General features: G+C 38.8%; 1 protein-coding gene across 1 annotated transcript in view; it reads right to left on the reverse strand.

Annotated features, from left to right (window-relative positions):
- FMNL2 (formin-like 2) overlaps window positions 1-5,848 on the reverse strand; it is a 215,798-nt gene extending 209,950 nt beyond the window's left edge. Inside the window, exon 1 of the mRNA XM_006834592.1 lies at window positions 5,771-5,848. Coding sequence (XP_006834655.1) covers window positions 5,771-5,848 — 78 coding nt within the window. The remainder of the gene's footprint in view (window positions 1-5,770) is intronic.
- Window positions 5,849-12,318: the final 6,470 nt, after the last annotated feature.

Consider the following 12,318-nt stretch of genomic DNA (forward strand, 5'->3'; position numbering starts at 1 on the left):
TTCTGATTCTACTGGCAAATCAGCTTAGCTATCAATGCAAGCTATCCAATGAAAAATTTTCTTTACCTTTTAAATAAATAACTTTTGAATATACAAGGTTTTAAAAACAATTATCTTCTTAATATTTAGGTACATTCTAATGGAGTCAGGTTCATTCTGGTGAATAAATGATGCGAGAGCAACTCTTACTGTACGGGTCATCTCAGAACTACAGGCCTGACTCAGCTCTAGCTGAGCAGCAGAAGGGGCCTTCCCCTTTGTCCAGACCAGGACATGTGCCAAGCCTCAAAATCCAATCTCCTTGAAGTGTTAAACACAGGAAACAAAGTCTAATTGGGCATGATTCCCTGCCACCTCTTCACTTGTGCTTTTTTTGTTGTTTTTTAATCTTCTCCCGTATTGGTGAACAGTGAAGAAATGCAAGACCCTCATCTTAAACTCTGTTCTTTTACCCTTCCACAAGGTTACAATGCAAAGCAATCACCAGCCATTAGGGGGCAAGGTCGAACCACACCAAATGAACCACACCAAATCATCCCCATAAAACAAACCATGCCATTAAGCAAGGCAAAACCTAGAGGGCAGCTTTCTAACCCAGATCACTTGGTTCTGGGACTGGATTATGCATTCGTGGAATCTACACCCTTCAACATTAGTCACCTGGATGGTTTAACATACCATGACCTAAAAATGTGCACTATATTTTGGCTAATTTAGTAGAGACACACTTAGGAATCAAGTACTCCATCACCCTCTAAATCTATGGCACCAACACCATCAGAATCACCTGATAAGCTACAGCATGAGAGCTTGTCAGGAGTCTCTGAAACTAGAACACATACACACACATGATTGCTGTCAAGTCAATTCTGACTCAGGGTAACACCATGTGTTAGAGTAGAGCCTCTCCAGACGGTGTTTTTTTGGGGTTTTTTTTGTTTTTGTTTTTGTTTTTTGCTGTAAACTTTATAATAGTATGCCATGTTTGTGTCTACAACTCCACTAGGTGGATATGAACAATCAGTGTTAAATGATGATTGGTTAGCAACTAATCGTAAACCACTTGCATCACCTAGGAACTTTACTTAGGGTGGCCACCCATTACTTACTACAATTTTGCTTCTAGGAATGATTTCCACATTCTTTGTATAACAAAGGAGCCTTGTGGGAAAACACTGGACTTCTAAATAGCAAGGTCAGCAGTTCAAACCCACCTATCACTCACTCCAGGGGAGAAAAATGAGGCTTTCTGCCCCATAAAGATTTACAGCCTTAGAAACAACTGTTCAGGATTGCTATGAATTGGAATCGATTGGATGGCAGTGAGCTTTATCTTTTGGTTTCATTACTTAACAATTGACTTAAGTTTGGAAATAAGGGTTCTTATCTCACATCTGGGATGGTCTTGGCCTAGTCATTTCTGCTCTGTCTTATCATCTATAAAATAAGGGAGCTGAAGAAGAAACACGACTAGTTCCATGATTCATAGTGTCTATGTGATGATTTTTCATGGAATTGAAACCTGAACTATTTCTCCATTGGTCCTCCAATATTAGAATGTACACACTTTCCTTTGTAAATAAATTTCCTTTAATAGCCTATTGTTCTTTGTACCTTGCCTATATACCTGAATTACTTTTTAAAAAGAAACAAGATGAATATTGGTATTAATTACATTATGAAAAAAGCTTTGGAAAGCAGAGGATGTCTTGCATATCAGATGCCAACAATATGGCAGTGTACTACTTTGTTGTTGCTGTTATGTGCCATGGAGTCGGTTCCGACTCATAGCGACCCTGTACAGGGTTTCCGAGGCTGTAAATCTTTACAGGAGCAGAAAGCCTCATCTTTCTCCAGCGGAACTGCTGGTAGTTTCAAACTGCTGACCTTGAGGTTAGCAGCCCGATTCGTAACCACTACACTACCAGAGCTCCTTGCGTACTATTTTAAGGCGTCATAAATAAACCAGGAGGTTTACCTTAACATCCTCTTGGCCTGAATATCCATAACTGTGACTTCTAATGGCAGCATCATACAACCAATTTTCAAGCCCACTTATGTTTGGGTTAACACATGAGGACAGATTCCACACAATAAATTTCTTTAATCTTTGGTGAACAAGTAAGCAATAAAAACAACAAGGATACCAATATTGAAATATTGGTGTCCTTCTTCATTATCTTCCACCGTTTATGAAGCACATACTTTGTGCCAAGCATTACACTAACTAGTTAAAAAAAAAATTGCCTGGACTCATGAAAAAAATTTTTAAGGGTGCTAGTATTAGCTACATTTTAAAGATGAGAGAAAACAAAGAACATTAAGTGGCAAATCTCTATTTTTTTTTTTTTTTACATTCATATTAAAAATTTTGACACATGCTAAAGTTCAGATCACACTAATAAGCTCAATAGTATATCATGAGCTGGGTGGCAACTATCAACAATAACCAATCATCAAGTTTCTATCACTTCATTTTTTTCTTTTACAAAATATTTATGGCAAATCCCAGACATCATATTATTTCATCCCTATATCAGTGTGGTGGTGGTAATGTGTCCTGGAGTCAGTTCTGACGCATAGAGACCCTGAGTAGGATTTCTGAGGCTACAAATCCTTACGGAAGCAGAAAGTCTCATCTTTCTCCAACAGAACAGCTGATAGTTTTGATCTGCTGACCATGAGATTAGCAGCCCGACTCGTAACCACTACGTTATCAAACTCCTACACCAGTATAAATTTGTCATCTAATGACAGATCCTTACATAATCACAATGCCACTATAATGTTCAACAAAATTAATAATTTATTGGAATCACCTAATATTCTGTAAGTAGTATTGGTGTGGAGCTATTTTTTAATGTTCTAGACTGCAAAGCTGGTTTGCACCACAAGGTCAGCAGTTCACGGCAACCAGCCATTCCTGGCAAACTCTATACAGGGTCGCTATAGGTTGGAACAGACTCACCGGCACTTAACAACAAGAACAACAACAAATATTCTGCAAATATCTGAAATGTTCTCAAAAAGTCCTTTTATAGTCTATTTGCTCAAATCAGGTTCCAAACAAGATTCACCCAAACATTTGGTTATTTCTCTTAAGTGCTGCTCCCTTTCCCTCACATTCTCTCATCTCTGACATATTGCAAAAGCAAATTTTTTTTTGACTGATATATAAATCACATTTTAAAGTGGGGTTGTAGTATACTCACAAGGTGATGCAACAATCATCACTATCTAATTGTAGAATATTGCACCACACCTATAAGAGCCCCTTCCCCCGTTAATAGCCAGTCTCCAATTCTTTCTATCCCAAAGTCCTTGGCATTTGATGGATCTTGGCTGAAAGCAATGAATACCAGAAAGATGTTTACCTGTGCTTTACCGACTATGCAAAGGCTTTAGACTACGTGGACCATGACAAATTAAGGATAACAATGCAAGGAATGGGTATTCCAGAACACTTAATTGTGCTCATGAGGAAACTCTACATAGTCCAAGAGGCAAACAACAAAAAAAGGGAAGCCGAAAGGGTTAAAAACAAAAAAAAGGGGCCAAAAAAATAAAATTAAAGGTGAAAAAAAAAAAAAAAAAACCTGGATTATACGAACAACGTGGCATCAAAACTGGAAGGAGACTCATTAACAACTTGTGATATGCAATTAATACAATCTTGTTTACTGGAAGCAAAGAGAACTTAAAATACTCACTGATAAAGATCAAAGACTATATACTGTCTTCAGTGTGGATGGCACCTCAACATAAAGAAAACAAAAATCCTCACAAGTGGACCAATAAATGACATCATGATAAATGGAGAAAACATTGACACTGATAAATGAAGTAAAAGACTTCATTTCGCTTGAATCTACTATCAGCACTCATAGAAGCAGCAGCCAAGAAATCAAATGAAATATTGCATTGTGCAAATCTGCAGCAAAAGACCTCTTTAAAAAATGCTCAACTTGACCTGGCTTCAATGGCTGGATGGATCAGAGCTCAACTAGAAGAGGGAAAAAGAGTAATCTGAAACAATTTGATGAAATTGACCTACACCTATGGATGCAGTAGCTCAAAAGAGGGAACAAAATCTTTACAACGAGGATCATTCTCACCCCCTCCATACACAGAGTGGACAGGGATGGGCAACTTGGACACTGGCTACTCAAAATGATGGGGTGGTGGAGGGAAGGCTACAAAGGCAAGAAGTGACTGGCTTACAAGCTTTCAAGAGGGAGCCTAGATCCAGAGGGTACGGAGGAAGGTAGAATCTCCACTGAGTAGTATCCAATCTGTCTAGGTGGGACTGATGAAAGGAGATGGGGATAGGTCTCTTATGATACAATAGTGAATGATTGCTATCAGGGCTTACTGTGAGGGTTGGAAATGTAAAGGTAGACATTTTGTAGCAAAAGGAGGTAAATGACTGACTTTGCAGTCTAGGAGCGGAGGTCCCTGGGGCCATCAAGGAAGAAGAGCAGAGAGCGGGACCCTACCCAGAGAAATAGTGACGCCAGAGATGGAGGCAGAGACGATGACGTGGAGAAATGGAGCAGCTGGGGACTTTAGACCCAGAGAGGGAGAGGGGCTGTGTGCTGATGACCAGGGGGCAGGCTTGCAGGGTATATATCCTGTGGTTGAATTAACCACAAGGTTGGGGGGTCGGGGGAGGGCTTCAAAGCCTCACTACACTTAGTCTATACCTGACTGTGCAACAAAATGCCCAAAATAACCCATTACAATGGAATGCTATCATAACTACTGAGGTAGAATGAGGGACAGACACAGTTAAAGAAAGTGTATTTAGATGCCAGAAAAGCATATAATCATATGCTTCTTTTTAAGAAACACACACAAAACAGGCTAGACAGAAACACCTCAAATTTTTTATAAGTGGACCTTTAGGGCACAGAATTTCAGAGTTGTTGTTGTTATGTGCCGTGGAGTCGGTTCCGACTCATAACGACCCTGTACAGTGTTTCTGAGGCTGTAAATCTTTACGGGAACAGAAAGCCTCATCCTTCTCCCACGGAACAGCTGGTAGTTTTGAACTGCTGACCTTAAGGTTTGCAGCTCAATTTGTAACCACTACGCTACCAGAGTTCCTTAGAATTTCTGAGTAGAGAGAAGGAAAATGAAAAATTTCACCTTTTATATTATCTCTGTAGAATTTGATTTGGTATAGTGAGTTAATGTTAAAATTTTAAAAAGCAGAAAAATGTTTTTAACAATTTAATTATTTCAAGAAAAATTTAAAAAAAAAACCATTCACCGTACATAAATTGTTGCTGTTGTTAAGTGCTGACAAGTGGGTTCCAAATCATAGCACCCCTACGTAAGGTTTCTGAGAAGTGACTGATGGGTATGAAACGCTGACTTTGAGGTTAGCAGTTCTGTGCTTATCCTACACCACCACACCAGGATGCACTCCACACATGAAAAGGAAATCAATGAAATTCAAGAACTTGCATTCTTCAAAGAGCTATGCAGGGTAAATAGAGAAACAGTTGAGGCAAATTTGGTGTGAAGACTTAACCAGATTTCTCAGGAAATCTAAATTACAAGATGCTTGAAGGTAAAAGAGAAAACTAAGACAACGCAAGAATAAAATTAATTATTTTCTAGCTTTTGCATTGGTCATGTGAAACATGAAGACAAAGAGTCACAAACAGAAATCCGTGCATCTCCTGAAAAACTTTAAATACATTTAGAGGAAATATCTGGTTCTCTTTTAGCATTAACTTCATCATTAAGCATCACTGTTTCTTACCTGATCACAAATCAGTTCCCACTTCTTCTCATTGTCATATTGCCGCAGCAACCTGGCTTTGTCAGGAGGTAGGTTCATAGCATTCTGTAAGACAAAGAGAAAAGATACATTATATTCCAAAGCAGGTTGTTAATGAGTATACATGCAGACCAAAAAACTAGTACTGTGATTCTTCAATTGTTGTTGCTGTCAGGTGCCATCGAGTCAGAACCAACTCATAGCGACCCCATGCACAGCAGAACAAAACAATGTCCGATCCTGGGCCAACCTCACTACTGCTGACACACTTGAGTCCATCAATGATGTCACCTGGCTGATCCATCTCGTTAGGGGTCTTCCTCTTTTTCTCTGACCCTCCACCTTACCCAGCATGACATCCCTCTCCAACGATTGTTTCCTCAGGACAATATGTCCAAAGTATGAGAGACGAAGCTTAGCCATCCTGGCCTCCAACGAGCACTCTGGTGGCACTTCTTCCAAAACAGATCTATTGGTTCTTTTGGCAGTCCATGGCACTTTCAGTATTCTCCTCCAACACCACAACTCAAAGGCATCAATTCTTCTACAATCTTCCTTATTCACTGTCCAGCTTTCGCATCCATCTGAGGCTATTGAAAACACCATGGCCTGGGTCAGGCGCACCTTAGTCCTCAAGCTGACATCTCTGCTCCTCAATACTTTAAAAAGTTCCGGTGCAGCAGATTTGCCTAATGCAATACGTCGTCTGATCTCTTGATTGCTGCTTCCGCGAGTGTTGATCGTTGATCTAAGAAGAATGAAGTCCTTGACAACTTCAATCTTTTCTCCATTGATAAGAATGTTGTTTATTGGTCCAGTGGTGAGGATTTTTGTTTTCTGGACATTGAGATGTAATCCATATGGAAGGCTGTGCTCTTTGATCTTCATCAGTAAATGTTTCAAGTCCTCTTCACTTTCAGTGGTTCTTCAATAGAGTCCTTTAAATTCTAGTTGTTGTTAAGTGTCATCGAGTCGGTTACGACTCATAGCAGCCCTGTATAGGGTTTTTCAAGAGCAGTTGGTGGGTTAGAACTTCCAACTTTGTGGTCTGCAGTCCAGTGCTAATCTTATAACACCACACCAGTTAAATTCATAGCACTGATTAAATGAAAACATCATAAAGAAATCACTTTTAATGTTAAACTGTTTTCATGGAAGGCAGCTTTGACGGGGGGTTATCTAAGGTAGCTTACTTTGAACAAACCTGTGTTTCAGTAAAGGCAGCCCAATGATACAAATGTTTATTCATTTATCACTGGGCTGTCTACTCAACAAAGGTTGGAGTTGTTATTCAAAGGATGTTGGCCCCATTGTTTTCTAAAACCCTAGCCCCACCAGACACAGTACAGTAAACACCAAAAGAAACACAATAACCCTGATGGGTAACAGTAATCTTTTCTTTCTTTGATAGACAACCAAGAATAAAATAACAGATTAGTAAAAATAAAAATAAAAGCCTGAAAACAATTCCATTTAACAATTTGATTAAGCCCTTAGGTGCTAACCAAAAGGTTGGTGTTGGAACTCACCAGCCATTCTGCAGGCGGAAGATGGTTTGCTTCCATGAAGATTTTTTTGTTTTTCGTAAGTGCCACAGAGTATCAACTCATGGAGAACCTACATAGGGTTTCTGAGGAGTGGCTGGTGGGTTTGAACTGCCAGCCTTGCCGTTAATAGTCCAGTGTTTATCCTACAGCGCCACACCAGGACTCCCCATAAAGATTACAGCCTTGGAAACCCTATGGGGTGGTTCTACTCTGTCCTAAAGGGTCGTTCTGAGTCAGAATCAACTCAGTGGCAGTGGAACCGTCTCCGAGATAACACTCCTCTAGGACATGCGATCACAATTCTCAGTCTATTATTTAAGAGTTGAAACTGCAGTGAGAAATTGACCATGAGCTAAAAGATGTCTAGACATACATATTCACATAAACCCTTCATCAGTTCAGCACACCTCCTACATTATTGGTCATGGATTTTCCCAGCTATATTCACATGCATTAATCTGACGTCTCAAATCACCGATCATATGCATTTTCAAGAACCCTAGCTCAAGTCTGAGGTACAATTTCTGGCCACAGAGCATAACACAGTTAAGAGTCTCAGAAGGAACTCGGGTCTGTTCCTTCCATTTCCCATACAGTTTCCATTCTCTAACTACTGAGCTAAAGAATCAGATAAACAGTGTCACAAGTCTGTTCACTGTTCCATCTCTTGGCACCAACAATGAAAACCATATTTATCCCTAGTAAGCAATCCAGTTCCTTGCCTGGTCAATATTCCAGGAGACAAATGCAGAGGTTCTGAACTTTAAGAACTGGTTTTATCACCTAGCTCTCTGAAGGACTTGGCTTAGAGAGAGGAAAGAAAAAAAAAAATCCTCCTTTCCAAGGTCGTAATATCATATTGTTATTGTTGTAAGTGCCACGGAGTTGGTTCTGATTCTTAGAAACCCTATATAGGGTTTCCAAGGAGCAGCTGGTGGGTTTGAAACACCAACCTTGTAGTTATTAGCAGTCCAGTGCTTATCCTACAGCACCACACCAGAAAAATAAATTTAATAAAAGCAAGGACAAGTGAGTTATTCTTAGTTAATGGCAAAGAATTAATTTTTGATGACCTTAATAGATAATAATCCAAGGATTTTCCCTTAAACTTGATCTAGCATCCAGATTGGTATGCTTAACCTCTTACTAATTTGTCTCTAATCTATCAGATTTTAGAACATTTATCTCTAATCTGTCTTTGGAGTCCTGGTGTGGCACTGCAGGTTAATGAGCTGGATGGACTATAAAGTTTGTTTGAATTGCAAAGGAAAGTGATTCCAGGTCACCAGCTGCTCCTCAGAAAACCTATACAAGGTAGCTGTGAGTCAGAACCAACTTGAAGGCACTTAACAACAACAACAATCTGTCTTCAGAATATTTAATTTTTAATTAAACTCAAAGCTGGCAACCTAATTTGAAAAGCTTTGGACTTCAGAGTGTTCAATGCATTGCCAAGGCAGAAATACCTAAAATGAGAAAAAAGCTTTTGTATGGCCTATCTCAATAGAATAATATCTACTGGAACTAGACTGGAAAATAGCTCGTCACATTTAGTTAGTATCACAGTTTTCACAATGTTAGGCACAGCCCATGGGATAAGGAAAAGGAGAATTCCATGTGCATCTTTCTGAAGGGGGCCTAAAGTTACTGATCATTAAATAACCAGTCCATCACTGCTTATATGATTATATACCCTAGAGATGATTACATACCCTAAAGATGGATCGTTTCCTCTTCAACTCCTATATTCAAGACTCTAGATATGATTACACATTATAACTGAGCAATATGTAAGTTGAATGAATTTTTCTTCAAGTTCTTATTAGTCTCTTGAGTTACAAGGGGGAAAAGAAAAACAGTGACTGACCTCCAACAACAACTGGGCACTTAACATATGTAATTTCAGTCTTCACAAGCCTGAGGGCTAGGTATAATTTTCCCCACTTTTAATGTGGGCAAAAGGAGCTGGAAAAACTTGATTAAATTGCTCACGATTGTACAATTTTACAGGAACAAAAAGCAGGGTCTAAACTTATGTCTGTTAAACTTGGAAAGACACACTATGAAGCTTTTTTGCAACAAGATAAAATGGAAATCACTTAAGACTTTGTATTAGTACTCTACCAGACCCTTAGGCACACCTAACAACAGCAGATCCTTATGTGGAAGCACTTTACCAATGCTGTTTCAGAAATTATGATATAGGCTCTGTTGTTATTAGAAAGAGAAACACGAGATGCTTCTTTGTAGACAAACTGCTTTTTAAGATGAAATAAATCTTTCATTCAACAAATGTTTATGAAGCATCTCCCTTCCATGGGCACCTGTGCTATATGCTGGGTGTATAATAGGCAAACAGATAGAGTCCTAATGGACACAAGTACGAAGCACATCTTCTAAAACTCTGTTACGTTTTGGGAGAAATTATCATCAGGCAACCTTAGATTTGAAAGGAGTGAGCAAAGTAATGAGGAAACTAAAGCATTCTAGGCAGGGGGAACAGTAAGAAGATGCTAAGAGGAGGCTGGTGCACTCAAATGCTGAAGAATGTCCTTAGGGTTGGAGAGAAGTACAGAGAAGAAATGAGGTAGAGATGAAGCTGGAGAGATGAGCCCAAGTCATATTCTGCCCAGCCATGCAGGCCAGGGTAAATACTTTTTATTGTATCTAAAGTGTAATAGGAAGTCATTGAAGACTTTTAGATCTAAATTACATAATTAAATTAGCTTACAAAGACCACTCAGTACAAGTACTATGTGAAAAACTGACTAGAAACAGCAAAATTGAAAGCAGAGAGGACAGTAAGCAGGCCATACATAGCAGTGTAGTCTATTTAAAGAGAAAGATACATTGGCCTAAGAAGGAATAGACTGGAGGAGATGGAAGAATAAGGTATCCTATGTGGTCCAGTTTAGGTCTGAGGTACTATGAAACAGCCAAAAGGGCAGCCAAACAAGCAAGCAGATAATATAATACTCAAAGTCAGAAGTAAGGTTTATAGAAAAACCCTAACATGTCTTTCTCAGTTGATAACAAGTTACTGCCAAGAAAAGCAGCTCAACGTTAACACATCAAAACTAAAAGTGTATTTGGTAATCATTCACCAAGCATCTACAATAACCCCTTCCTCAGATCAAACTTCTCAGTTGCTCAGGAATATAATGTAGCACTTAATGATTGTACAGGGAACACAGAAGCAGCTTGGTTTAAAATAAAGACATTCCACAGAGCCCTGGCTACAGTTCAGGGATACTGTGATTAGCTGGTAATAACTACCCTTAAACTTCTTTTATACTGAACTTGTTCCTTTCATGCTTTACAGGATAGGGCTCTGGAGGCCATGCTAAATGTTTGTGGAGGTAATTCATAGAAATCTAAATAATTTTCTGGGGGAAATATTGGCTCTATCTCTGGTCCCTTTGCTGCCTATATAAAAATGGACTATTCTTTTTGTTTATCTGAAAATATAAAGCAACCAAGGCTTCTGGGTGGTTTATTCAGCGTTGGCCCCCTACCAATAATTTGCATTTCCATCCCAAATATACTAAATCAGAATCAACATTTTAAACAAGATTCCTCAGGTAACTCTTATGTATACAACAGAATCACCATGCATTTTGAGATCCTGACTCACTGTAACTAGAATAAAAATACAAATTCTCAGCAGGGAGTTGAAGGGCAATGGATTGATTCAAAGCTCTAAAATCAACTTCTAAATTTCCCCAACATAGTAACTACCCTATCACATACAAACTTTCTCATATCTGTGATATAGGGCTCTCTTTTTCTTCCTTTCATCCATCATCCAACATATACTGGGCTTCAATCATATGCCAGAATATCTGCACTGTAAGTACATTAGTGAATTTAATCTTAAATACCAGCCAAAGTTCCATGCAGAACATCTGATATTTGAGTTGCAAAAGTTTAATGGATGCTAATTATCATCTTCTGAAGTTGTACAAGGAGTCCTGTTGTGACACTGAAGGATAAGCACTGGACCATGAGGTCAGTTGGGTAGTTCAAACGTACCAGTCACTTCTTGGAAATCCTATACAGATTGAACTGTACAAGCTCTTAATTAGAATGAATTAGAACATCAAAGAATATTCTTCCTGTAAGGAATGTCTCTCTTCCCTTCCTCTTTCAACCTAACAAATTTCAAGAATTAGCTCACATATAATTTGTCAAGAAAACCTTTCCAAACTACTCCAAGAATACATAAGCTCTTCTCTGGGCACACTACTCCCTTACCATTGTTGGCCTACTTTGGGCCTCCACTGGATTAAATACTTCAAGGACAACTTTTTGTCTTTTTAATAGCCAATGTCTGGTAGTTTCCGGCACACAATAGGCACTAAGTAGGTTGTTGAATAAATGAAGAGGAAAATAACTCATTCATACTGTCCAGTCTGGAAATATCTTAATCAATTGAGAGTTTATGCTTCAGCAACTAACAAAATCTGTACATTAGAGAGCATTTCTGTCTTATAAAACCTCATCAATATTGTCTATCACTCATTATCTTCCAAATAAGAACTCATGGGGGGGGGGGGAAATCTTCATGTTTTACACTAGGGACATTTTCCTGGGGGATGAGAGGCTGTGATATTTAGGCATTCTTTTACCACATATAATAGACCAAGGAACCTAAACTGTTTTCCCTTTTCACCTTTATTGTCAGAATACAAGGGGTTTTTTTGTATTTCTTGTGTATTATGTATGGTGCTGTAGGATCAGCACTGGACTGTGAACCACAGATAAGTAGTTCAAATCCACCAGTTGTTTCCCTGAAACCCTATATAGGTCACTAGGAGTTGGAGTGGACTCGATGGCACTTAATAACAATATATTCTATGTGGGAACACATGCAAAATTTGTAAAACCTCTTTCTTTTCCCCTAATAGTCTCAAGGCTCATGATAAAAACCACACATTGATATGCCAACACACAATAGCAAAAATTAATTGTGTATCAAATCTA

This window comes from Chrysochloris asiatica, unplaced genomic scaffold, assembly GCF_000296735.1.
Source record: "Chrysochloris asiatica unplaced genomic scaffold, ChrAsi1.0 scaffold00012, whole genome shotgun sequence".
Lineage (NCBI taxonomy): Eukaryota > Metazoa > Chordata > Mammalia > Afrosoricida > Chrysochloridae > Chrysochloris > Chrysochloris asiatica.